We start from the raw sequence: 25,377 nt of genomic DNA, 5'->3' as shown, positions 1-25,377 counted from the left end.
CAGCCTGCCCTCACGACCTGCTGTCCCTGTGCAGGCAGCATCCTGGAGGACGAGCACCAGGGCCTGGTCCACTACCACCTGCCTGCCCAGGGCCTCAGCTGGGCCAAGGTGAGTGCACTTCTAGGGGTGCAGACCTCAGTCGGGCAGAGCAGCACCTCCTCTGCTGCCCACATGACAACAGAGGTGCTGGGGCTGGGAGGAAGGGACCTTGGAGCTCAGTTCCTCCGCCCCCTCAATTCTCAAGGGGGAAGTTGGCCCAGAGAGGGGGCACCACACATACAGGGGTCACACGGAGCCTGGGAACCACCAGCAGGGACCGAGCCAGAAACCAGACTGGTTACCATCCACCAATTCTGACTTGACAGGGTCCCTGCACGGCAGCATGGACCCTGCCGCCACAAGCTTCCCAGGCTGGGCTCCTGATGGAGAACAGCAGCTGGCGCACGGCCACTGGGGTTCTTTCCTTGAGGGACACAGCCGAGTCTGTAGAAGACTTCTTGGGAGGCACTGCGGTCCTTTGTCCCCTGGGCTCTGTCCACAGTGGCCTCCTGCCTCCTGCAGATGTTTGGGACCCTAGAGCGAGCTCGGGAGAAGTTCCAGCTAGACGACTACGTGGTCAGCCAGGTCTCTCTGGAGGACGTCTTCCTGAGCCTCGCCAGCCCCACACCCCCAAGCCAGAGCCCAGATGCCTGGGGCTGGGGGCAGGGCCTGCAATAAACACTTGGTCTGTCTTGAAGCCCGCTGTTGCTCTGACTGCCCAGACCATGGCTGCGTAGACTCCCAGGGGTGCCCGAGCCTCAAGGGAAGTCCTGGCCCCGCCCGCCCAGCCAGTCCCTGCCCTCCCTCTGCCCGGGTTCTTTCCTGTGAATTCCCAGACCCTCCCTGCACTCCTCACAATCTAGAATATTCCATCGCGTCCTCCCCATCAGCAGCCCTAGGGAAAGTGACTCATTAGCCTGGCTGTCCTGCCACTGCAGTCAGCGAGGAGCAAGGAGACCTGCCGCCCAGACACGAGCACCTGATTCCAGAAAACGCAGAAGCCACCAAGGCGGGTGGGGGCGCACTATGGGGCAGAGGGCTGTGAGCAAAGGGACACTCTTCACCCAGCGGTGGGCAGTACCTACCGGTGAGGCAGCAAGCCTCTCACTGCAGAAAGGTACGGGTAACAAAGTTACCCTCGTGAGACACAGTAACAGACTGGGAACAGTAACTGTATTGGACAGGGTTCTCTAGAGAGACAAACCCGATTGCTAGTAATTATATATAAATATATTTATAAAGATAGATATATAATTCAAGAAATAAACCGTTAAATTATATACAGATAGATAATACAAGAAATTAAATTATACAGCAGTGAGACACTAGCAGTCCTTCAAGGCTTGAGAGCCGCCAGTTGCCAGTCCCCTTCTGTAGAGAGAGCTGGGCTATATATACCCAGGCAGCAAACAGCAAGGCAGGTCCCCAACTGTCATCAACTGCCAGTCCCCAGCTCCAGAGATGAACATTCCAATTGTGTGGGCTTAAAGGGACCTCGACTTACAGCGACACAGTCCACAGGCTAGGCATCCCACAGGTAGTGTACCCCTTTAAACTGAGGCACAGAACAACCAAGGTGAGGCTCACCGAGCCATTTATCCCTCTGCCCTTCAGTTAATCCTACTTGTGTTTATCGGCCAGGCTGGCACAATAAGCTATAGCAGTAACCCTCTGCGCTGTGGTGCCACCGCAAGAGGCCTGAACTCTCTGCTTCTGAGCTGGACAGGGGACACCAGGAGGAGCCCTCAGCTTGCCAGCTCTGTGTACACAGTTTCCTCCGCCCAGGAAAGATGGCATCTGCCAGGGCCTCCTTTAGTGGGAGGACGAGTGCGGGGACCGGCAGCCGCCTCACTGTCCTCTGCTCCAGGCTGGCGTGTGATGTGACACCAAGGCCCCTTACCACTGGCCAGATTCTCTGCAGAAGTTCAGCCAGTGTGCAGGAGGGGAGAATGGTGACCACCAAGGGCGGGGGTGGGGGGTGTCACTGTTCCCAGAAGGCCCTGCTTCTTGACCTAATGCATGTCCCATAAGGAAATGAAAGGCAGACCTAGGTGGACGAGATCGGCCGGGCTGGCGGGCAGGAAAGCTAACAGGGCAGCGAGAGTAGACCCACTTTTCAGAAGGGGCTGCGGGGCCAGGGAAGGCAGCCAGCAGAGACTGGGGAAGGGCCGGCCTCGGGCCCTAGGCCCCATGGAACCCTCCGATTCATGAAGCCAGGAAAGGCAGGACCGCAAGGTGGGGGCTCACTGAAGTAAGCATAACCAGCGGTCCCCAATAGCTCCATCAGGGTCCGTCCGCCGAGTGTACGGGGAACCGGGGGAACATCGGCGCCTGTAAGCACCTGGGCTGGGCCAGACCAGCGTAAACCCAGGTCTCCCGTAGCCAGGCATCGCCACGTCCCCCAGGACCCCACGCCTAGGTCGCGCGGAAACCCCGCAGAGGAGGGAGAAGGTCTTCTCAGGACCCTCGCCCGGGCCAAGGAGGCAGGGTAGCCGCACAGATCCCGCCAATCGGAGCTCAGCATTCGAATTCGCGTCCTAGCGCAGCCAATCATGGGCTCGCGGAGCTGGCGGGGCTGACCCGGGTGGGCGGAGGTGTCGCCGGGCTGGAGGGGCAGCGGCCCGCCCAGCGCGGGCCGGCCAATAGAAGCGTCGGGCGTGTTTGAAAAATAGGGCGGGCGGCGGGCGGGGTCTGCGCGTGCGTGGCGGCTCCCCGGGCGCGCGGGGCTCCCAGGCAGCTTTGAACTGCGCGGCGGCGATGGGCAGCGGCGGCGGTGAGTGAGCGGCGGCGGGCGAGCGCCCGACCCGGGACCCCTAGGCCCCTGCCTGCAGGGTCCCATCCACGGGCTGGGCGGGGCTGGCCTGGCGCCCCAGCCCCGAGCCCACCTGGTCCGGCCCCGGTTTAAATGCCCGGGGGTGGAGGGGGGGGACGGTGGGACTGCGCCGACAGGACTAGGTACAGGCGCCCCTAGTGTCAGCGCCCTGCCCGCCGGACTCCACCGCGGACCGGGAAGCCCGGCTGACGTCCCGGCGGGCTTGGGGCTGCCCGGTGTTGGAGCATTCTCCTGTAGGGGCCCCGCACCCAGGCGGCTGCGACCCCAGGGCTTGTTGGGCTTGCAACAGTGAGGCATGGACAAGGTCCGTCGTTCAGGAGGCAGGCTTTGGGCCCACCCCTGTGCGACTCACCTTTTGTTATTTTCCCACCGCCGGTAGGCCGCCCTGGTAGCGTAATGGTTACTCGCTGGGCTGCTTAACTGCAAGGTTAGCAGTTTGAAACCACCCACAGTTACCTATGAGTGGGCATTGACTAGATGGCAGGAGACTTTGCATTCATTCCTCAACCCTTGGTGGCCGAGCTCTAAGGCCACCGAGCTCCGGGTGAATGCTACAGAGATGGCGGGCAATCCAAAAGGCTGTGCGACCCAGTGGCCCGGCCTTATTTCACACCTGCAACATCTTTCTTGAGGAGGCCGGATCTGAGTTTCCACAATGTAGATAGGGGAAATGTTCTCCACCAGCACAAGTGGGAACAAGAGGAGGAAGCTTGGAGGTGGGGTGGCAGGAGCCTGAGGTTCCATCTTCCGAGGAAATGAGGTGCCCCACATTCTCCATCAGTAAAGCGCATGGGGCACAATTTTGCTGGAATGGGAGTGGTTCTGACTAACAATCCATGTATTAACACCCCCACACACACACACACCCAGGGGGTGAGCAACAGAAACATGGGCAAAGGGAGACAGTGAGTGGTGTAAGATGTGGAGACAATTTATAATTTATCAGGGGTCCACAAGGGGAGGAAGGTGGAGGAGGGAGGGGAAAAAAGAACTCAAGGGCTCAAGTAGAAAGAAAATTATGATGGCAACATATGTGCAAATGTGTTTGATACAGTTGATGTATGGATTCTTATAAGACGTTGATTAATTAAAAAAAAAAAAGTTCTGCTACCAGAGCAGCTGGACACAGACCCAGAACTGCTGGCGGCTTCGAACTAGAGCCGCCACGATTCTCCACACACATCTGTTTAAAGATATCATTCCATCTTCTGCAAACCATTTGACTTAATCTGAATCTCCACGTGGAAGCAGAACCCCGGCCAGGCCCCTCTTTTGTAGGTAGGACAGGGGACAATAATGCCAGTCAGCTTCAGTTAAGACCTGCCAAGCCCTGGTCTCTCCTTTCAGGCCTCTGACTGTGTCTGTTTCCCTCAGTGATCCACTGCCGGTGTGCCAAGTGCTTCTGCTACCCGACAAAACGAAGAATCAGAAAACGGCCTCGGAACCTCACCATCTTGAGTCTCCCTGAAGATGTGCTGTTTCACATCCTGAAGTGGCTCCCTGTTGGAGACATCCTCGCTGTCCGAGCTGTAAGTGGCCCCAGCAGCGCCCCTGTGTTCTCCTTGCGTTTGTTTTTCTTAACAGCTTTACTGGCACATAATTCACAAAAGGAGCAATTCAGTAGTTCAATCACATCGAGAGCTGCCACCACCATCCGTTGTAGCCTTGTCTGTCAGAAGGAATGCAGCTCTGAAAGGAGGAGGACAGGAGGGTGTGACTCACAATTGCCTGAAGGTGTCTCAGAGTAGCTTCTGCTGCTGTCACAGAAGGCCTCCAGGGGGCGGCTGTCACAAACAAGCATTTTCTGACCGTGTGGAGTCTGAATTCAGGGTGCCAGCTCAGGGGGACATTTTCTCTGTGGGCTCTAGAGAAAAGTCCTTACCTCCTTTTAACATCAGTGGGCCCGGTGTTCATTGGAGTATTGTGGCACCCATCTTCCCTGAAGTCTAGGAGCTTCCCAGCGCAGGGCCCTTCGGGTCCAAAGGAAGTGCTCTGCTCCCAGTTCTTTCGGGGTGGTAGTCAGGTCCTGCTAATCTTACTTGTTTAATCACTTTTATAAAGCCTCGAAAGAGATTGACCCAAGCAGCAACCTCATCCTGGGGGTTGCCTTCTGCCTCGTTCATCTCAGGGAGGTGAAGATTTACAGGACGATTACCTCAGCTTACAGATCGGAGGACAGTTACACAATCATGACAGCAGCAGGGTTGAAACATGACACTGTTCCCTGCCAGTGTCGCAGCGCCTTGTGAGGCCCATTTTGAGAGAGGGCCCTCTGGTGGCAGCACTTTGTGCCCTGTAAGGAAGAAATGGTATTGCAAAGAATCATATGCCCTGGAGGACAGATCCCGTGGGACATTTCGCCCTGAAAGGGGCGTTGGGTAGATGTTTCAATCACAGCTTCTAAGTTGCTCAGTTTGTGCGACTCTTTTCCGTCACGGATGGGCACCACCGGGTCAATTCTGAAGTCTTGGTGGGTTTCCTTCGTGGAAGCCGGTCCCCAGGTCTTTACGCCCATGGAGCCACTTTGGAGATTTGAACCACCGACCTTTAGGGTTAGCAGCCGGGCTCCTTGAGTACCTTAGCCGAGGTCAGACCGTGAGTTCGTGGGAAGACTGACAGGAACCCACATCCCTGACCCCGAAGCGGCCTTCCTTGCAGTCACTGGACACTTTGGTGGAGTCCACAAACGGCTTGCCCTCAGCCATGGGACATCTGTGGCCTCAGATGTGCCCCGTGCGCACTCCCCACCCACCCTCGGCCTGCCTGCCTCGGCCCAGGGCACCAGGTGTGCCTCCTACCCCAGGCTGCTGCCACGCTGTGCCACCTGTGAGCGCCTGTGTGTTTCTGTGCATCCCCGTGTCCTCTCTCCCCCTCCAACCTCCCAATGGCTATCTCCCCCTGTGTAGTCGGCCCTCCCAACCAGGCAGGAGTGTCACCACACCACCCCCTTCCAGGATCTCTGTCCCCAGCCCTCTTCTGACTGGGGACAGCTGTGGTTACTGTAGCTGCCTGTGCCCTTCACTCCCTGCCTTCGGGAGGGGGTGGGACTCTGTACTAGGCAGCTTCGGCCTGCAGCTGCCAAGCACCTCGGGAGTGGGTCTTACAGGCGGGCCTGGCTTCCATTGCCTCGCAGGTGCACTCCCACCTGCGGTACCTCGTGGACAACCATGCCAGCGTCTGGGCCTCGGCCAGCTTCCAGGAGCTCTGGCCTTCTCCGCAGAACCTCGAGCTGTTTGAAAGGTACCTGCACGTGTGTACCACACACACACACAACACCCCCAATCCGGGGGGAGCCCTGCTCGGTTTCCCCCGGCTTATGAAGTGTGACGGCACCTGCCTCGCCCACCCCCACCCCCAAGAGGCTTGGCTGAGGGTGGCAGGCAGCCTGCCTGTCTCTCGAGTCACGAGGCTCCTGAAGTAGCCAAGATGTTGGAGACCAGCGCTTCCCACACATTTTCCTTAGTCACCGCCATGCCTCTGGGCTCCCACCCAGCTGAGGATGCATCCATGTGACTCAGACACAGTGAGTCAACGGTGCAGAAAAGGCAGCTCCGACCGCAGCTCCTTAGCCAGCAGACCAGGTCCTGGGATGAGGAGAGGCTGTGGCAACCGTTAGGCTCACCGTCCAGGGTGCTCATCATCCAAGCCCTTGGGGCCACGGTCACCTTGAGCCCCTCATTTCTCGGCAACACTGGAGAGGCTTCTGTCCAAGGTCCTGCAGGTTCAGAGAACTGACTTTTCCCCGTTGGCTGCAGGCAGCCGGGCCAGTTTTGTACTCAGAGATAATGCCCATCCCATGCAACTCACGCATTGAGAGTGTGCAGTCCACTGGTTTCTAGAACATTCCCAAGGCCTTCGGTCCTATCTGATACCTGAACCTCTGTATCTCGCCACCCAAAAAAGCCCACAGACCTGTTAGCAGTAGTGTTCTGTGCCGCACGCCTCCCCGGGCCGAACAGTAGCTGTTGTCGGTGCCCTCGGGTGAGTTCCAACTCACAGCGTCCGACATCCGCAGTGGACGGACACACTGGCCAGCCCGCGCCCTCCTCGCCATCTTTCTGGGTGTGAACGCACTGTTGCTGCCCCTTTGCCCATCCCGTTCAGAGTAGCAGAAGTCTGAGGCCGCAGCCCCAGCCTCCAGGGAAAGCCTTCTCGCCCTGGGCTTTGCCTCCCAAGCCTAAGGCAGCCACTCATCTGTTTTCTGTCCACGGCTCTGCCTAATCTGGACACTGAAATATAAATAAGATCATGTATTATGGGGCCTTTGTGGGTCTGGCTTCTTGGCATGTATCCTAATGTTTTCAGAGACTTTGGGGGTTAGAACCTGTCATGGGAATTAAAAATTGACTGCTTTGTGGGTGGGTGGGGGTGTGGACATTGTGCCCAGAAAACAAGTATGCTGGCACATAACTGCAGCGGCAGAAAGCATGAAGATTTCCCTGTCCTTGATGCCCTAGGGCCGCCGAGAAGGGGAACTTCGAAGCTGCCGTGAAGCTGGGCATTGCCTACCTCTACAACGAAGGATGTAAGTGCTCTGGGGCGGAGACCCTGCCTTGCCCCGCCTCGCCCCACCCCGCCCCGCCTGGTGGCTGAGCTCACGCACTGCCCTGGGGCCACTCCCCTCCTGGAGACCCTCTGGAACAGAGCAGAACCGCCCTGTGGGTTTCCACTACTGTTAACTCTTTATCGAAGCGAAAGGGTTAGAATGGCAAGTTTGCCGTGACTGAGACGGGCCCAGAGCAAAGGAGAAGCCCTCCACCTGGAGGGAGCTTCTTGCTGTAAACAGACTAGCAACTCTGAGCGGTGGTAGGCTGTGGTTCCGAGACCCTCAGAAATGGCCCTGCACAGCACCTCGATGGCTCCGTCTGCGGGGCACGGGGCCACCTGCTGTGTCTTTGCAGTGTCTGTGTCCGACGAGGCCCGAGCGGAAGTGAATGGGCTGAAGGCCTCCCGCTTCTTCAGCCTGGCTGAGCGGCTGAACTCGGGCGCGGCGCCCTTCATCTGGCTCTTCATCCGCCCACCCTGGTCAGCGTCCGGGAGCTGCTGCAAAGCTGTGGTCCACAGCAGCCTGCGGGCCGAGTGCCAGCTGCACAGGGTAAGCCACAGGACGGACACCCCGGGAGGGGCACACAGGGAGAACCAGGAGCCGGCAGAGCCCGGAGCCAGCTGCCAAGCTGGACTGAGTCGGCTGCTTCTCCCCGGGCCAGCTGGGCAGCAGGGCCATAGGGTGGCCAAGATCAGCGGGAGGGTTGTCCCGACAAGAGGCCCCCCCATCTTCTGTCCTCGAGGCTGCCGCGGGTCCTCCCTAGCAGCCTTGTAGGGTGGAGGGGAATGTTCCGCAGGGCGAGGCTGCCAGGCACGGCTGGACCAGTCTGCCCTGTGTATCAGCGGGCTTTTGTCTTGGGCACACTTGATACTGGTAGGCCCCTGGGACCAGGCTCCGAATTGACAGCCTGTCTGCCTCGCATCTCTTGCAGACTCACGGGGCGGCCATCCTGCACTGTCTGGGACGGGTGCTGAGCTTCTTTGAGGTGAGCTGGGGGGGCCTATTGGCCAAGGCAACTCTTCACTTGTCCCTGTACCTTGTTCCTGGGCATCTCAGCACAGCCAAAAACCAGCCAGCTGGGGTCCACTGCGATCTGGCCAGCCCCTGGCACCTGTGCCCTGTGGGATCTCCCTGGCTGGTTCTGGGAAGGACTGGTCCATCTATATGGCGCTTTGCAACAGTGGTCACAGTGCTGCCACCCCCCGCCTCGGGCATGACAGACAGGCCATAGCCACTGGTGCCCTGTGGCAGCCACATCCCCTCGGGCTATACCCACTTGCCCACTGGAGGGAGGGGTGCTGCTCCTTAGAGCAGCCAGGGGTGAGAGGCGTTTCAGGGGTCCTGGCAGGGGACGGGATAGGGACGCAATGTGCCTGGGCTCATTCCAGGAAGAAGAGAAGCAGCAGCAGGCCCTGGCGCTGTTCGCCGAGTCCGCTGAGCTTGGCTGCTTGTCCAGCGCATACCTGCTATGGGAGCGAAGCCAGCAGGCCGAGGTGAGTGGCCCTGGGGGTGCCGGTCAGTGGGGATCTCAGCAGGGCAATTTGGGGGACGAGTGCCCCTCAGAGCTGCAGTGATGGCCTTTGGGCATCTGCGGGGGGTCCACACAACACAATGTAGAAAGGCCTTCCTCTGTCCGCAGACAGCCGACCCGGGAAGGTGGCTGCACAGCTTCCGGAGACTCAAGGACTACGCTGCCAGGGGCTGCTGGGAAGCACAGGTGAGGCTGAGGGCGGACACCGGGGACCCTCCCTCCTGGAGGCTGCTCTTTCTCCATGGCTCAGCCTCCTGCCAGGAGTCACCACCCCTTCATGCTTTTTAAAGTGAACGCCCCTTCCGGGTGGGCATTGGAATTCTCTAAAGGCCAGTAGAGGCCACCGTAGGGGGCAGATCGCTGTCCTCTTTCTCTGCTCTTCCCTCCACTCCCTGCCCACTTTCCTGTTCTCCCTGCTGGCTCTCACTCCTCCCTGCCTCCTCACCCGGAGGGGAAGGTGCTCTCATCCACACCAACTATCCCCCCTCTGGCTGCAGGGAAAGGCCCTTGCTCCTCTCAGCCGTGATCCCCCGGGGGTCTCATGTGGCTTGCAGATTCAGCTCTGCTGCTGGCGGCTTGCTCTCTGTCTCTCTGGTTGGGGTGAACATTCACAATGTGCTGGTGCTTCTCCTTTGGTCTTGTGGCGTTGACTGGACTGCGAGCCCAGGACGCCCCAGCACAAGTCCACCTCCCATGCCCATTCCCTCCTTTGGCTCCTGAGCTTCCGGTCAAGAGGGAGGGGCTGATTGTGCTGAGGAGCCTGGTCCTGGGGTGGTTAGCAGTGGTTGGACAGCCCTGTCATTTGCCTGAAGGTTGAGCCTCAGGGTGAAAGGTGACCGAGGGCCACTGCCTCGAGGAAACCTCCAGCCTCCTTCAGACCAAGCCTGCTCTTTTGTCCCATTACTCTTCCACATCTGCCCCGCAGCTGTGACCCTGTGGGAGTAGACGGCTCGTTCCTCCCCACCTCCACTCGCTCAGTCAGCACCCCCAGAGCTCAACCACCAAAACCTAGACCCACTGCCGTCCCCCAATTCCATTGTCCTTTCACGTCTCCGAGGCTGTAAATGAACCTTTACAGATCAGAAAGCCTCATCTCTCTCCCACAGGGCGGCTGGTAGTTTCAAACTGCCGAACTTTCCGTTAGAAGCCCTCAGGTACCCCACTTGGCCACCTTGACTCCCAGTCAAGTGCTTCACTGTTAGCACCCCCAGGGGGCCCTGTCTGGTTCACCCCGACGATGTACATATTGCCTCCTATGTTGAGAGCCGTCCCCCCCCCCCACACACACACACACACACTGCCACAGCCCCTTCTACCCCTCCCGCCTCCTGCTGCCTTCCTGGCCCTTCCCGCCCTGCCTCCTCCTGAGCATCTTCCAGGGCACGCACCACCTTGTTGAGGGGCAACTCCAAACCCCCCTTCCCCGCCAGCCAGTGCTACACACCTGCCCCGCCTGTCCTCCCCACAGCTGTCCTTGGCCAAAGCCTGTTCCAGCGCAGGCCAGTTGGGCTTGGATGAGAGGGCCTGCACCGAGGTCGCCCGCCAGCTCTTCCAGGCGTCCCACACTGCCAGCAAGCAGCCCATCTTCTCCGTGCAGAAGGGGCTCAACGACACAATGAGGTGTGTGTGAGCGATACAGCTATGGGCATGTGGTTCTACAAATTCATTCAAACAAGCTCTGGGACCGCAAGGCTGTCACTTCCCAGCCCCCGAGAGCCGCTCTGGGTATCACCTGTGCCAGTGGGGCGTCGGGTGCTTGGCGTCGGCTGGGACTCCCCGGGAGCCAGGTGATGGAGCGAACTGCTCCCCTGGCCTCACATTACAGGAACAGCTTGCCTAGGCTTCCTTTGTTGGAGGCGCGGGGCGGGCGCATCACCTGCTTTTCGGCTTGCCTGCAGCCTTCTCGAAGTGCTCTTTCTGGGACGGACCAGTTGCCCAGTGCTTTCCAGGCTGGTCCCTACTGCAGTTCGTGTGGGGCAAGGCTGCATCACTCTGGGACACAGCGAGGCTACAGGGGGCCCAGGGCTGGTGACAGGTGTCAGGGAAGGCAGGTGGACAAGTCTCAGGGTGTGCACACAAGGCCCCGTGGTGGAGCAGCGGTCAAACACTTGGCTACTAACCGGAAGCCATTCTCTCTCTTTCTCTAACGCACACACGCACGCTCCCGGCTGTTCCTCAGGAGAGAAGCGAGGCTCGCTGCTTCTGTAACGATTGACTGTTGGAATACCCCTTGGGCAGTCCTGCCATCCTGTGGGGTCTCTCTGAATCAGAATCAACTGTGGCTTTGGGGTCAACAAGGGGCTTCAGAAGTCTCATGGGAAAACTCCATTATCTTTTAGCCCTACACTCCCTGGTCCACCCCCAGCCCCACATCCCAGAGGCCCCATCCTGGCTATCTCAGTTTCCGGCCATAGCTGCCCTGGGGAGAGCTGGGGTGGCCGGGCATTGAGCTCCTGCTCCAGTCTCCGACTCCCCCGGAGCAGCATCTGCCAGCCATGGCCTGCGTCTCACTGGGCGTCCACCCATCTTCTGGCCACAGGTATATCCTGATTGACTGGCTGGTGGAGGTGGCCACCATGAAGGACTTCACCAGCCTGTGCCTTCACCTGACCGTGGAGTGTGTGGACCGCTACTTGCGCCGCCGTCCAGTGCCCCGACACCAGCTCCAGCTGCTGGGCATCGCCTGCATGGTCATCTGCACCCGGTGAGCCCCACCCCGCCAGCCCCAGGGCAGGACCATCCGCTGAAGCAGATGGTGCTCACTGCCCGCCAGTAAGCGGAAGCTCCATGAAGTGGGCTGGTCCCGAGTGACCAGCTTTGGTTTCCGATGTGGGGGAGCACCCAATCGGGCATTTCCGGGCAGTGGGGGACAAGGGCAGGTGACCCTCAAAGATACATCCTGTGTTAGGGGGCCGTCCAGCATGAGGTTGCAAGATTCAGAAGGTGGTCTCACCTGGGCAGGGAGAGAGATCTCACTTCACTCTCTGGCCCCTGAAGGCAAACACGGAGCCTCGGAGCTAGGGGACCTCAGAGCACAAGAGAACTAATTACATCAGCAATCCCCGCCACCTTATTCGGGGGTGTGCGCGTGCGTGCGTGTGTCCCCCTCCAGCTTCTCATAGCTGAGTGAGGCTCAGTGGTAGGTGCCCCCTCCTGCCACGGCAGGTCTGGCCCAAGCTGCCCGCCTGGTGCCCAGGCCTGAGAACTCTGTTCATGGCTCATCTTGGTTTCAGTGTTCTAGTCCCGATACCACGGTCTGCCCACTGTGGGAGCTTCGGTCCCTGAGGCCGCAGCAAAGCATTCTTCTGACAGGTGCTGAGAGGGCCCCAGGGAGCAGGGTCACCACATGCTGAGGACAGTCAGGCTTCCCTGAGGTCAGCTTTGTACCACCCTAGACAGCCTGAGACCCTCCACCATCCTGCCCCCATCAGATTGCCCACCACCTGGGTGCCAGTCCTGCATGCGGCTAGGCGTCACACACAGGCTGGGAGGCCGGGCACTTGTGTCTTGGTTCACCCGCCCCGGCATCCAGCACCCCTTCCAGTTTTCGGCTGTGATCTGTGCGTTTGATTGGTGAGAGCATGGTCCCGTGCGGTGTTCCGCTCCTTCCCCGGCTTCCCTGTCCATTCTGCCTCCCCTCTCCCCTCCGCGTGTCACCAGTGGACGAGCACTGCCCTGTCATCTTGGACAGCTGACCTCCCTGGGGTGACTGCTCACTTTAGAGGTCTGTCAGTCAGGCTGAAAGATGCGCCGCAGTGGGGGATTCAGTTCCAGGCCTGAAAGGGGTCTCAGAGCCCCAGTCTGGGGGCTGCCCCAGCCTCTTACGGACTGCTGTTGAGTTCCATCCCACAGTTCGCTCCAGCCTGGTGTGGTCCCTTTCAGAGCAGCTGGCCATGGAGGCCGGGCACCATCTAGTGCTTCTGGTTGCGGTGGTGTTGGCTGAGGTCCACAAGGCCCACGTGCTCTTCTGACTTCTTGTTTGCAGCTTCTTTCGTTTTTCTTGCACCTTCCCCCCGAGGCTCCCCTTTTTGTGAACCCTTACCCACCACGCGCTTCCTTGGTCCATCAGTCCCTATGGAGGGCTGAACGTGACGCTGAGGGAGCTTCTCAACCCAGGTTCATCAGCAAGGAGATCCTGACCATCCGCGAGGCCGTCTGGCTCACAGACAACACGTACAAGTATGAGGACCTGGTGCGGATGATGGGCGAGATCGCAGCTGCCCTGGAGGGGAGGATCCGAGTGAGTGGGCCTTCCTTCCTCCCTGGAGGGTGGTACAGGGCAGGAGATCAGGGCCGGTCCTTGTCCTTGTGGGTGGGGCCTCTTCAGGCCCTGAGCCTGGTGGGGAGCCCAGCACCTGCCCCCTACCCTGCAGATCCCCACGGTGGTGGACTACAAGGAGGTGCTGATGGCGCTCGCCCCGGTGCCCCGGAGGACCCAGCACCTGTGCAGCCTCCTCTGTGAGCTGTCCCTGCTGCACACCAGCCTCTCAGCCCACACACCTGCCCGCCTGGCGGCGGCTGCCCTACTCCTGGCCCAACTCTCGCACGGACAGAGTAAGCAGTCACCACCTGCGGGCCGGGGGGTGAGGAGTGTATCCTCCTGACCCAGGACATGGCGGGAGAAGCTAGAAAGGCCTGTGTCCACCTCGAGGGGATGAGGACCCACTGCAGAGCACCTGGGCACCGGTATCAGAGCTAATCTCTGGGCAGAGGCCATCAGCGCTCAGGTGGCTGCTGAAAGGTTGGCCGGCCCACCTGGTGGTGCCTTAGAAGGAAGGTCTGGCAGTTGGAGTTAAAAGTCAGGACTGACTCAGGAGTGACTCACCAAGACCCCGAGGGTAACAACTGATGGGCTTCCTGCCACCGCTGACCAAAGGGTGGAGGTTGGAGTCCACCCTGAAGGGCCACGGAGGAGAGGTCTGCCTGGCTGTCTGCTTCCCAAACAGTCACCCATCAGAGCCCCCATAAGTAGGCATCGTTTTCTGGGGCTCTTTTCAGAACTGAGCCCCGAGGAAGTCATAGGACCTCAGGACTGCTGGGGTGGGAGTGGTGGCCAGCGGCCCAGGGCAGCCCCTCACGCCTGTCTTACCTCCTCTGCAGCACAGGCTTGGACCCGGCAGCTCTGGGACCTCACTGGCTTCTCCCGCGAAGACCTGGTGCCCTGCGTCCTGAGCCTTCATAAAAAGTGGTGAGTCTGGGTGGGGCCAGAGGGGGCGGTTGTGGGACGCTTGACACGCTCTCCTTCAACCGCAGGGTGTGGGGCTCGAGGGGACAGTCTGCCCAGGCAGGGTGCCCATGCTGCCTTCCTGGCTGCCCTTCACACGGCCCCTCTCTCCCAGCTTCCACGACGACGCCCCCAAGGACTACAGGCAGGTTTCCCTGACGGCCGTGAAGCAGCGGTTCGAGGACAAGCGCTATGAAGGGATCAGCCAGGAAGAGGTGCCGGCCTGGGGGTGGGGCCTGAAGCGCTGGGGGTGGGGATTAAGAGGGGAGGGGCGCTGCCCGAGGCTCCTGGGTGGGTTGAGTCTTAAAGAGGGAGGGGGCACTGACCCCACCTCTCCCTCAGGTGATCAGCCATAGCCGGCTGTGCGCCTTGTTGGGGGTGAAGCAAGAGGACCCCGAGCCTGCCTCGTTCCTGGCCTCCGGGGAGATCCACGACTTCCTGAGCTCTCCCTCCGGAAGGAGGACCAAGCGGTGAGTGCCCGCCTTGTCCAGGGTGGCCTGGGCTCTGCGGGGTGGGGGAGGGGGGTGCCCACCTGCTTAAGGCCCTGCAAAGCCTGGGGTGAGGTGGCTCCCAGCGTCCATGGCCGCCCCGGCTGGGCTGAACTCAAACCCCCACGCAGACCTTGAAGGGTGCCTTCCCCAAGGAGCCTCCCGTTGCTCATGGGAGGTCCTGGGTGTTGGAACCCACTGGCTGCCACGCAGGAGGAAGACGTGGCAGTCAGCTTCAGGGAAGCTGCCCAGCCTCTCGGTCCCTGGGGGCAGTTCTTCTCCATCCTCCAGGCTTCAGAGCAGTGGGCTCTGTTGGGAGTCCTGAAGGCATGACGTGGGGTGGGGGGCAGGGGAACGTGCTAAGCCAAAAGCAAGAGTCTGGCTCAAACCCTCCAGCTGATGGCTGCCTTGCACACCCAGCGGGCACTTCTGCCTTGCCCTGCCCTCTGACCGCCTCCAGGGGGAGTGGGGGCAGATGCAGATACCCCGCTGCCCCTGCTCACCTCCCCCTCCCCCCCCCAGGAAGCGGGAGAACAGTCTGCAGGAGGACCGAGGCAGCTTCCTGGCCACGCCCACGGCTGAGCTCTCCAGCCCAGATGAGGAGACACTGCTGGGCAGCTTCTTGGACTGGAGCCTGGACTATTGCTCTGGCTATGAGGGCGACCAGGAGAGCGAGGGCGAAAAGGAGGGGGACGGTAGGTGGGGCAGCTGGCCTGGGGACCCCGTCCCCCCTACCTGCTCACTAGCCGAAAGGATTGGGGTTGAGGCCAACCTAAGGCATCTTGGAATTTGAAAGGCCTGCAGTGCACTAGCCCCTGAAAGCCCCACGGAGGGCAGTTCTGCTCAGACCCCCGCAGGGTCCCTGGGGCACGCCAGGTGGAGGGTGGGCACTGGCCACACAGGGCCTTTTAACCCCATGCTTCCCACAGTCACGGCTCCCAGCGGGGTCCTGGACGTCACCGTGGTCTACCTGAGCCCCGAGCAGCACTGCTGTCACGACTCCAGCGACGAGGAGGCCTGCCCGGAAGACCCCCAGTGCCCACCAAGCCCAGAGCCCAAGTCCCCCCCTTGCAGCCAGGGGGCGCCAAAAAAGGACACCCCAAGCTCGGGGTACTCCTCCGTCAGCAGCACCACCAGTCCCACCAGCTCCGGCCCCCCGCGACCTACCTCAGCGCCAGCCCCATGCCGTGATGACTTGAACCCCAGCCCTTGCCACCACAATGCCCGGAAGTCCTGTTTACAATGTGGCCCAGAGAGTGGCCGTCCTCACCCACAGGCCAAGCGGAAGCACACAGCAGAGCACACAGCAGAGCGAGGCGCGAGGGCCTGACCGGCAGGGGGCCACAGTGGACGTTTACTGGGGGAGGGTCTCCCGCTGAGGCCCGCAAATCCCAGGGCAGTTACCTGTGGAGGTCAACGTCCTTTTTCCTGGGCAGTCTGAATCAATGTGAGTGCCCCAATGTCCTGAGCAGAAGGTTCAGGGCTCTCAGGCCTCCTCCAAGGTGCCCGGCCATCACTGCTTGGAGCCAACAGACCTTCCAGCCTCTCTCACCATGGTCTACCTGAGCCCCGAGCAGCGTACCTCTTGCCCTTCCCAGCCTGTGGCCTGGCAGCTACCCCCTTCCTCGCTTGGCAGTGGGCCCACACTGTCGGCAGGGGCTGGGCTTGGCTGTGGCTACCGTGTTCCAGGGGGTCCAGGCCTCCCACCCATCTGGGGAATCTGGTCCCTCCAAGAACTCTCTCCATGGAGGGTCCTTCCCTGCTTGTGTCCCTGCCTCACTTCTCTCCCAAGATGAAATGGAAGGATTCAGACACGGGGCATGAAAGCCTCAAACAAAGATTCGGGACAAAGGGGCAGTGGAGGCCAACCCTCAAACTACGGACAAGCGACCTGAGCCGTCTGTAACATTGGGGGGGGGGGGGACAGGGAGCCTGTCTGCCCTGAAGCCCCTTGCTCTTCCCTTGATGTCTGGTCACCACACATGCTCTTGAATCCTGTGGAAGGAAGCCACCCCTCTGTCACAGAAGAGGAAGGAAGTACTGTCTGGGGCAGCCAGGGGGCGCTGGTCCCACTTGAGTCAGCCACTGACATGCTCACCCCTCTACCCTACTCCCTGCTTCCCTCAGAACCACTGGCGGGAGTCCTCGTGTCTGCAGGGCCCCCACCCAGCTGGCCACTGTGGTGCTCTGCCACCCCACGGGTGAAGAATCTGACATGGCGCTGCCAGCCGTGTGTGTGTATTAACCTCTTGAGCCTCAGTCTCATCTGTAAGATGGGGCCACCGTACCTACCTCACGGGAATGTTGTGAGGATAAAATGTGATCGAATGGTGTCCAGTGAGTGACTTCCCCTCAACCTGGCATGGACCCGGCTCCCTTACCTCTCCTGACCTGCCCCTTGGGAAGGAAGCCATACAGCACCCCCTGACTATGGCCTCCCCACACAACCCAATACAGGCAGACCTCGTTTTATTTTGCTACAGAGATGCTGCGTTTTTTACAAATTCTATATTGGTGGCAAGCCCACTCAGGAAGGGCAGAGACCTACCCTACACTATGAACTGTGTAAAATTGCCCCTGTGGGTTTCTGAGACTAATGCTTTTGGGGAAGTAGAAAACCTAATATTTCTTCCAAGGAGCAGCAGTTCATGGTTCCAAACAGCTGACCTCAAAATTAGCAGTGAGCTAATTTTTCCAATAGCAAGTGCTCAGTGCCCCACTCACACCGTTCCTCTCGCTGTTGCACACTTAGCAGACTACAGACGGGTAAATAAGTGTCTACATACTGTGGGCACAGGACTTGCCTGGTCAGCCTGTTCTGATAACTGATCAGCCAGGAAGCCCCCCCAGGGTATGCTGAAAGGGTCTTCTCACGACTTAAAGCAGTCTTGGCCTCACAGCGACCCCTATGGCCAGAGGTGAGCCGTCCCATAAGCTTCAGGAGCGCAATGCCAGGCCTTGAACCGCAGAGTGGCTGGGGGGGGGGGGGTGTTGTACTACCAACCTTGTCATTAGCTGCAGGCTAGTCCATGAGAGCTCCTTCCTTTGCTTCCCCTAACTGGGAATGGATTTATCCAATGGCTCCAGGCTTTAAACAGCAGGGCCCTTACACCTACCCCTCCAGCTACCGCCAGTGAAGCGCCCTGCGGCGCCCTCTTGCAGGTCAGCCAGTTCTGTCTGTACATTCCCCAGCCCCCCAAGGTGTCCTTTGGGTCACCGAAGACTGCGGGGACACCCCTTCCTGGGCCTAAGGCATATGGTGCCATGCTCTCACTCCAGGCTGGCCTCCGGGTCCACATCCCACCTGGTCGCCTCTGCACCACCGCCTTGAGCAGTAAGCTGTGGGGCAGCGGCTTTGACAGACACGCCCCATCAGCCTCCCTCCAGCCGCTCGCCCTGTGCTCAGAGGAGACAAGAAGAAAATGCCCTGCGCCCGCCCCCCACCCGCCAGTTACCCCAAACGGAAGGCCGCGCGTCACCGAGGGCCCCACCCCAGCCCTGCGCAACCTGAAGCCCTACAGCACGGGGCTGGGGTGCGGTCCGCGCAGACAGGGTGGAGCCTGCCGAGGGGCGTTGCCGGGCGGAGCTTTAAGGCAAGACTGCAGTCGTGATTGGGTAAGCGTGAGGAAGGAGGGCGGGTTCTGAGCTCGGCCTAGGATTGGGTAGCCAGGCCGGAAGAGGGCGGCTCTCTACGCAGGAAGGGGCGGTGCCTGCCCGTGGCGGCAACCCCCGGGAAACTGCTGTGGCCGCTCTCATGCTACCTGCCGGCTCCTCGCACCGGTGAGCCTTTCGCCGGGCGGGCGGACTCGGGGCCCGGGCCATCTAAGGTGCTGAGCCCTTGGTGCTCCCTCCTAGGCTGGTGGCCGAACTGCAAGGCGCGCTGGACGCCTGCGCGGAGCAACAGCAGCAGCTGGACCGGAGCCTGCGCGTGTGCCGGCGGCTGCTGGGGACCTGGTAGGCGGGCCCACTCCCGAGCTGCCCATTGTCTGAGGCGGTGAGGGAGCACCTGGGGTCACCCAACCTTCTCTCCTGGGGCCTCCTTTCTCCCAAGGAAACCTGCCGGGGAGCCAGAGCCAGAGCCAGAACCCAGTAATGAGGACCTGCCTCCAGGTAAACCTCGGGTTCCCGCCACCTTGTAGGCAAGTGCCAGGAAGAAGCAGGTCCCTGTCGTGGGAGTGGGTGCTTAGGGACCCTGGCATGAAGCTTGCCCTTTACAGAGGTCCCCAGCCCCCAAGACCTCAAGGAACTGGAGCTCCTGACCCAGGCGCTGGAGAAGGCTGTCCGGGTACGAAAAAGCCCCTCAAAGACTGCAGAGAGAGCCAAGGTCCCCAACCAGAAACCCAAGACCAAGGCCCCCACATCTGCCACCACAGCCCCAGCCCCAACCCCGCCCCAAGCCCCAGGGCGGACTAGCAGCCACACATCAGTGACCAGACCCACCAGGAGCATCCGCCAGTCCAAAGTGCTGACCAGGGGCTACCAAGAACACAGGCTCCTGCCAGCTCAGGAGAGGGCCACCTTGGGGACAGGAGCCCAAGGCACCAGTTCCAGCCTTGGGGACCCACAGATGACATCCGCTGCTCCTGGAGGTCCAGAAGTTTTCACACTTAAAGAAAAGGGGTAAGTACATCTGGCCTGAGCTGGAGAGGTGACAAGACTGGGTGTGGGAGTGAGGAGCTCAGGGCACTATCCCTTGAGCAGCACTCACTGATCATGGCCCCTCCTCCCTGCCAGGCAGACCTGGCCTGGACCATCCCCACTGCCATATGGGGGGACCTGATCTGGGAGAGGGGCATCGTCTCTGGCAGGGCTCTGAGCAGGCACTAGGACTGCTCTGAACACAGACTGCCCAACAGGTCCCTGCTACGGCTGCCCTTGACCTTCCGGAAGACAGTGTCCCAGAACTCCCGGTGAGGTGGGGTCAGCTGGCTGGGTGGGCTCTGGGAGAGATTGACCACCAGAGATGTCCTCCACCTGTCACCCTGGACTCACTCGGCAGGCCCTGCAGCCCTTGAGTCAAGGGCTTGAAGCAGGAGACCTCCAGCCGGGCAGGACCAGCTCTGCCCTGCTGGTGAAGGGGACATAGCTGTGTCTGGGTGTAGTGAGGACTGAGCCGGCAGGCATTAAGTCACTCCCTGCCATTCTTAACTACCTCACCCTTCCCCTTCCTCATTGGGTCTATGTTGGCACACCCCAAAGACTCCCTTTGTCCCTGACTCCCAGGGGTCCCCCCCGTGGCTGGACTAACTGGTATCCCTCTCCTGGTTTCTGGGTGCCTGTCTTTCTCCCAGTCTGTGGGCCCAGCTCACCTCCACTCAAGCCGGTGACACCGAGGGGGCTGCGGCCAGAGCCCGATTTCTGCGGAAAATGCAGGCAGCTGTATCCTTGCGGGGCTGGTGGGAGGTTGGAGCTACTGGGGAAGAGCCAGAAGGGAACCATTGGGACCGCCTTACAACCCTGCCTGGCCAGGCCCTGGGGTTGGGATGGGGCCTGCCCAGCAGAGACTTTCCCTGACAGCTTCCTCGTCTGGCCGGGCTGCCCCAGGGCTCAGCGTGGCCCAGGTGGAAGCGGAGGTGGAGACGCTGCGCAGAGCTTGCTGGCTGCTGAGGCTGCACATGAACAATGAGACGGCAGCAGGTCAGCGGACTAGGGTCAAAGCAGGTGCAGGGGTGCTGGTTGGGCCTCCACAGGACCCTATACTTGCTCTCGCATAGCTCCAGCTGACTGGGTGCAAGAGTACCGCCGGGTGCTGACCCTGGAGGGGTTGCAGACCATGGCCAGCCAGTGTCTTCGCCGGCTGCAGGAGCTGCGCCAAGGTGAGGCCCCGCTCATGGTCACCTGATCAGGAGTCTGCCCGCTCCGGCTCAGACTTGCAGGGCCAGTATGCACACACACACCATCCCAGCACTGACGTCAGAGCAGAGCCCCGTCACTCGGCACACCCACCTCCCCTAGCTTGCTATTTAAGAAGTAGCCTCTGAAGGTCACACGAGTTTGCTGTTTCCCGGACCCTCTGAACACATACCAACGCGGTTCCCACTCAGTGACCCTAAAAGACAGCGGGGATAAATTAGAAAATCATGGAAGTTCCCCACAAACTTTTTGACGCTCCCTTGTATATCTATCACACAACTTTTGCCTGCCCAGCTAGTTACAGGTTTAAGCCTTATTGACAGCAATTACAAGAATCTTTCTGCAAGCTAACATTCCATGAACCTTGTAGTTTTTCCATCACCCCTCCCCCCACTTTCTGTATACTGACCCTAGTAGCCACTAATAAACTTTGATACCTATTTTTTTTAAAAAAGACAGCAGGGTTCCTGGCCGTCTTTATGACAACAGGCTGCCACGTCTTTATCGCGTGGGGCTGCTGTGGGGGTTGAACCACCTGCCTGCTCCTTCATGGGCCACTGCTTAACCCACTGCACCACCAGGGCTCCTGGCGCCACAGGCAACAAAACAGTATACCTGTGTGACGTGAGTAACAAGCCCAGACCCACTGCCATCCATCCAGTCCGTTCCAACTCATAGCGGCCCTGCAGGGCTTCCTCTGGGAGTAGACAGTCTTATTTTTTCCCCAAGGACCAGACCGATGGGCTCGAGCTCCTGACCTTGTGGTCAGCAACCCAGTGCGTAGCTCACTGACCACCAGGGCTCCTACCAGCAGGGGCTAAAGGCAGCCACTCGGGTAGATGTCCAAGCTGAAGGAGCACAATAGGGGAAGTGGATTTTCTCCAGGAGCATACGCGGGAGCTCCAAAGACTTCTGGGGAAATGGCTGGCTTTTTCATTGTGATTTTCTGTAAGCTTTTTGACACCTCTCGTGCCACTTGTCACACACAAAGCCCACTCCCATGGGACAGAGGGCAACCCCGGATGGCATTTCAGAGGCTGTCCATCTTTACAGAAGTAGACAGCCTCATTGTTCTTCCAGCAACCCACCGGTGGGTTCCAACCGGCAGCCTGGCAGGTAGCAGTCCTGGTAGCACCACCAGGACTCCTTGTCGGGAGCAAAGGCCTCCAGAAACATGCCACAGTGCCAGGTGGCAGGAACCAATGTGGTGGGGACCTTGCAGTGTAGCACCCACCCCTGCGCTTCGACCTGCACCTTGTATGTAGGAGACTGGCAACCACCCCAGTGAACGCATCCCCTGCCCACACAGCAGTCGCAGAACAGCAGCTGGACCCGTGGCCCCTGGGGAAGCCCCCTCAGGCATCCTGCCCCTGCGGAGGCAGCACTGATGCTGACTGGAAACCCAAGCTGCTGCTCTATTCCAGCACCCGAGAGCTGCAAAGCCTGGTGGCCCACCAGCTGCACACCACCATGCTGGCTCAGCAGCTGCAGCTGCAGAAAGTATGGTGGGCTGGGGGTGGAGCGGGCTGGGGTATCCCTGGGACATTCCCTACTGAGCCACCCCACCTCACACAGGTCCTGATGGCAGAGCTCCTCCCTCTGGTGAGGGGCACCCCAATCCCCAGCCGGCTGGCCCTGTGCCGGGCAGTACACAGCCTGCTCTGTGATGGGGGCCAGCACTTCCCCGTGGCCCTGCGCGACGATCCTGCAGACTGAGCCCACCTGGAGCACACTCCTCTCCACCCCAACCCAATGCGGCGGGTGCGGCCCTCCCAGGACCCACAGGTCCAAGCACCGTTCTGCCTTCCTGAGAACGGCCCAGGGACCTCTGAGCATTAAATACACTTCGGAAAGACCCCCAGGTGTCTGCCTGCCTGTGCTGTATAGCACTGGTACAGCCTTCCCTCGGTGCCCCATCTTGGTCGTTCCCGCCTGTTCTCACACTTCATCACACTGCCTCACACTTAGTGATTAGCCTAGTGCCAACGTAACTTCTCGGTAACCTGGGAAATGCACAAAACACCTGACTCCTATTGGTGCAGTAGCCTTTATGTTGGTGGCTGGAACCAAACCCACAACACAGCCAAGGTCAGCTTATACTTATGTAGTGCGCTCTACATTTTTGTCTGTCTCCCAAGCCTTGCACAGCCCTTCTGGATTAAGGGGTTGGGGTGTGGGGTGCTACTCCTTAAGAGTCACCACCTGCTACTGTCTCAAACTTAAGGGAAGCCCACCCCTGCCCCAAGTTCAGAGGGCAGGAAACTCATTGGGCCAGCATACTGAGAGAGGGCCTCGACCCCATGCCCAGTACCTCTCCCAACACAGGATTAAGTGGGGTCCCCCCATTCCAGCCCACCCACAGAAGTTTTCCAAACCCCACTGAGGAAGGCCTGAACTTGCAATCCATTGGGAACTGTCTCGTCAGGCTCCAAAGGATCCAGCCCATTTCTCAGTGTCACTGTCAGCAGGGGGCTGGGGTCATACCTCTTGCGGTGGATGCAGCTGAGCCCTGCCAAGCCACAGGAGGAGGGTACCGGCACTGCGGGTTTTCTATTGAACACCTGCCGTGGGTCTGGCTTTGGGTTATGAACACTGGGTGGTGGGTAAGGACATTGTCCAGGGACCTCGCTGGTCTCAGTTGCAAGCAGAAAAGGCCAGGTGACTCCCCAGCCAGGAGGCTTTACTTGGCAGCACACCAGAAACTGATCTGAGTCTCAGGCCTCTGGGGACCAGGTTACAGGCCACAGCAGGAATTGGAAGAACATGGTCGGTCATGTGACAGTCAAGGATCCCTTCCCTGGCACAGGGGTGGTGGTGGTCCCTGCCCAGGGCAGGAACCCTGGGAGCAGTTGGTGAGTGCAGGCTGGTCTAAATACCTGGCCCTCTCCCAGCCACTGTCTTGCCTGTAGTCCTCAGGTTGGAGGGACCTCACCTTTCCAAGCTGATAAGGTGACAGCCCAGCTAAGGAGGATCTTTGTACCCTGTGGGTCCTACCACCAGCCTACTACTGCCCACATGTCCATTCCCATAAGGCAGGGCCTACTCCCACTGCCGAGGCCTCCCCTGGCCAGGATACCTAGCAATAGTCCTGCCCTTATCCAAGGTCAGGCTGGGCACCACGTGTTCTATGGGCCCACCTGGACTTTTTAGGGAGGGGATGTGCTGTGGGTGGCATTGGGCTCTGAGTAGGGTCCCCAACAAGATGAATAGAGCAGGGAAGGGAGACGCCCCTCTCCACTTCAGCCCCCGCCCACCCACTTCCCAGCATCCACAGTGGCGTCACAGCATCCTTGGCCAATCCTCTCTGAAGTGGCGGGAGGGGGCTGAGTGGGCGTCCACTTCCACCCATCCCTGCCCCCCTCCCCCCCGCATCGGCGGCATGAACACACTGGACCCCGCACCGGCTCCTGCGCCCCCCGCATTTCCCCGGGGCGCTACGTGCGCTGCTTTTGGCCACCGGCGGCGCTGGAGGCTCATGGCCGCGCTGCGTCCTGCCATTCGGCGCCTTGGCCCTGCTGGCCGGCGCCGCCGCCACAACCATCACCTTCTCGCTGCGTGGACCCCGCCTGGACTTGGCCCAGGGCGTGTCGCTGGCAGCGCTGGGCGCGGGCCTCGGACTCCTGTCTGCTGCCTTCCACTGCTGGTGTGCTCAGCGGCGCAAGCGGGGGGCGGAACGCGTGGGGCAGGGAGAGCCGGGCACGCCCTGAGCCCCTCCCTACCAAGGTCACGGCCAGAAGGCGTGGATTCCCCACTGCAAACTGCACCCCCGTGGGCCCAGCGGCACGGGCTGCGGGCCGTGTCCCTGCTCACCCACCTCGCAGGTCCCCAAGCAGCTTCTCCACGTTCCTCGCGACCCACAGCCTGCAGCACCTAGGTGCGGGGGCGGATGGGTGCTTCGAAGAGGAGACCGGAGCCACTGGGCCTCTCGGGCTGCCGGCTGTGTGCCTGAGAGAGGTGCTCAATAAACAGTGTGCACAGCGAGTGTATTGTGACTTGGCCACGGCCTGGCCCGGACAGGGTTCGCCGGCTGGGCCCAGCATTGGGGCAGTCTGCACTTCACGGCGAGGCCAGTTTCCTGTGGCAGGGTCAGTCAGACATCCAGAGGACCCCCGCAGCCAGGGCCTTCACCGAGGAGTGGAGGTGTCTGCCACAGCCTGAGGGGTTGCAGGTGGGCCGAGGGAGGCGGGGCCTCTTGGTGGTGGGATGGACAAGACTGGCAGGCAGTGGACCAGCCCACTCTCAGGAGCCGGAACACAGCGTCCCGCCCCCTGCATGGAAGCCTTAAGGAGGTCCACCCTGGCTCCAGAACAAGTTCTCCGTGTGTACCCCTGCCCCTCCAGCCTCCTCCCCTGCTTCCCTCATCCACCAGGCAGGAGGGTGAATCCAAGTCTAGCAAGAAGTCAGGAGCTGGTGGCAGGTTAACAGGAGCAGCAGCGCTGAACTCTAACACCTGCTTCCCCCCAGTGGGGGGTGGGAAATGGGGGGTGGCTGGCTGGAGCCAAAGCACCCCCAACAAGGATAGAGGTCCCTGGTCCACAGACAGCTAGGGTCTACCTGTGCGTGCACACCTTTCCACTGTGGCCGGCTGGTCTGCTCCTGTTTCTCAAGGCCCTAGACAACAGCAGCCTCCCCCAGGACTCCTCCCACTCCAGACGGGTGCTGGGTTAGAGGGGCCTGGAAGAGGGGGGCTGGAGGGGCTGGCCCTGGGCTCCACCCACCAGAGCCAAGCTGGGTCTGCTCAGCTTCCCGCTGCTGTTTGTGTCTGGGGGAGAATTTTCCTTGTTGGGAAAGTAAAGGGCAGGGCCCACTGCCGCTTGCTCTGTGGGAAGAGGGGAGGGCGCCTTGCTGCTGTGGCCTGACTTC

The 25,377-nt window shown here is 60.4% G+C and overlaps 3 protein-coding genes and 1 pseudogene across 4 annotated transcripts in view; all 4 read left to right on the top strand.

Moving 5' to 3' along the window:
* LOC142422848 (ATP-binding cassette sub-family A member 17-like) overlaps positions 1 to 717 on the top strand; it is an 81,792-nt gene extending 81,075 nt beyond the window's left edge. Inside the window, exons 33-34 of the mRNA XM_075528080.1 lie at positions 35 to 108; positions 562 to 717. Coding sequence (XP_075384195.1) covers positions 35 to 108; positions 562 to 717 — 230 coding nt within the window. The remainder of the gene's footprint in view (positions 1 to 34; positions 109 to 561) is intronic.
* A 2,015-nt stretch (positions 718 to 2,732) lies between these two features.
* Positions 2,733 to 17,145, top strand: CCNF (cyclin F). The gene is made up of 17 exons (XM_075564431.1): positions 2,733 to 2,812; positions 4,247 to 4,401; positions 6,006 to 6,112; positions 7,330 to 7,397; positions 7,774 to 7,967; positions 8,350 to 8,403; positions 8,807 to 8,911; positions 9,058 to 9,135; positions 10,418 to 10,569; positions 11,489 to 11,653; positions 13,066 to 13,189; positions 13,323 to 13,503; positions 14,050 to 14,137; positions 14,289 to 14,388; positions 14,516 to 14,643; positions 15,184 to 15,356; positions 15,591 to 17,145. Exons 1-17 carry the CDS (start codon positions 2,797 to 2,799, stop codon positions 15,989 to 15,991), a joined length of 2,289 nt encoding a protein of 762 aa, XP_075420546.1. The 5' UTR covers positions 2,733 to 2,796; the 3' UTR covers positions 15,992 to 17,145.
* Positions 3,367 to 3,496, top strand: LOC142423630 (small nucleolar RNA SNORA14; annotated as a pseudogene).
* Positions 17,146 to 18,340: 1,195 nt separating the features above from the next.
* Positions 18,341 to 22,376, top strand: TEDC2 (tubulin epsilon and delta complex 2). Of its 2 annotated transcripts, none has more exons than XM_075564430.1 (10): positions 18,341 to 18,441; positions 18,517 to 18,615; positions 18,713 to 18,771; positions 18,879 to 19,281; positions 19,518 to 19,571; positions 19,953 to 20,040; positions 20,187 to 20,298; positions 20,376 to 20,477; positions 21,827 to 22,014; positions 22,090 to 22,376. In XM_075564430.1, exons 1-10 carry the CDS (start codon positions 18,416 to 18,418, stop codon positions 22,228 to 22,230), a joined length of 1,272 nt encoding a protein of 423 aa, XP_075420545.1. In that variant the 5' UTR covers positions 18,341 to 18,415; the 3' UTR covers positions 22,231 to 22,376. The 2 variants fall into 2 exon arrangements, with proteins under 2 accessions (XP_075420545.1, XP_075420544.1); XM_075564429.1 differs by having other exon boundaries at positions 21,824 to 22,014.
* The last annotated feature ends 3,001 nt before the right edge of the window (positions 22,377 to 25,377 follow it).

This window comes from Tenrec ecaudatus, chromosome 12, assembly GCF_050624435.1.
Source record: "Tenrec ecaudatus isolate mTenEca1 chromosome 12, mTenEca1.hap1, whole genome shotgun sequence".
In the NCBI taxonomy this organism is placed as follows: Eukaryota; Metazoa; Chordata; class Mammalia; order Afrosoricida; family Tenrecidae; genus Tenrec; species Tenrec ecaudatus.
This window is presented reverse-complemented; position numbering and strand designations above follow the sequence as displayed.

Bases quoted from the DNA above. Each gene is read 5' to 3' on its own strand.
- TEDC2 (XM_075564429.1), top strand. From the start codon at position 18,416: ATGCTACCTGCCGGCTCCTCGCACCG. The intron at 18,616-18,712 runs GTAGGCGGGCCC...CTTTCTCCCAAG, and splicing joins CGGCGGCTGCTGGGGACCTG to GAAACCTGCCGGGGAGCCAG. The intron at 20,041-20,186 runs GTATCCTTGCGG...ACAGCTTCCTCG, and splicing joins TGCGGAAAATGCAGGCAGCT to TCTGGCCGGGCTGCCCCAGG.
- CCNF (XM_075564431.1), top strand. The intron at 14,389-14,515 runs GTGCCGGCCTGG...CCTCTCCCTCAG, and splicing joins AAGGGATCAGCCAGGAAGAG to GTGATCAGCCATAGCCGGCT. The intron at 15,357-15,590 runs GTAGGTGGGGCA...TGCTTCCCACAG, and splicing joins GGGCGAAAAGGAGGGGGACG to TCACGGCTCCCAGCGGGGTC.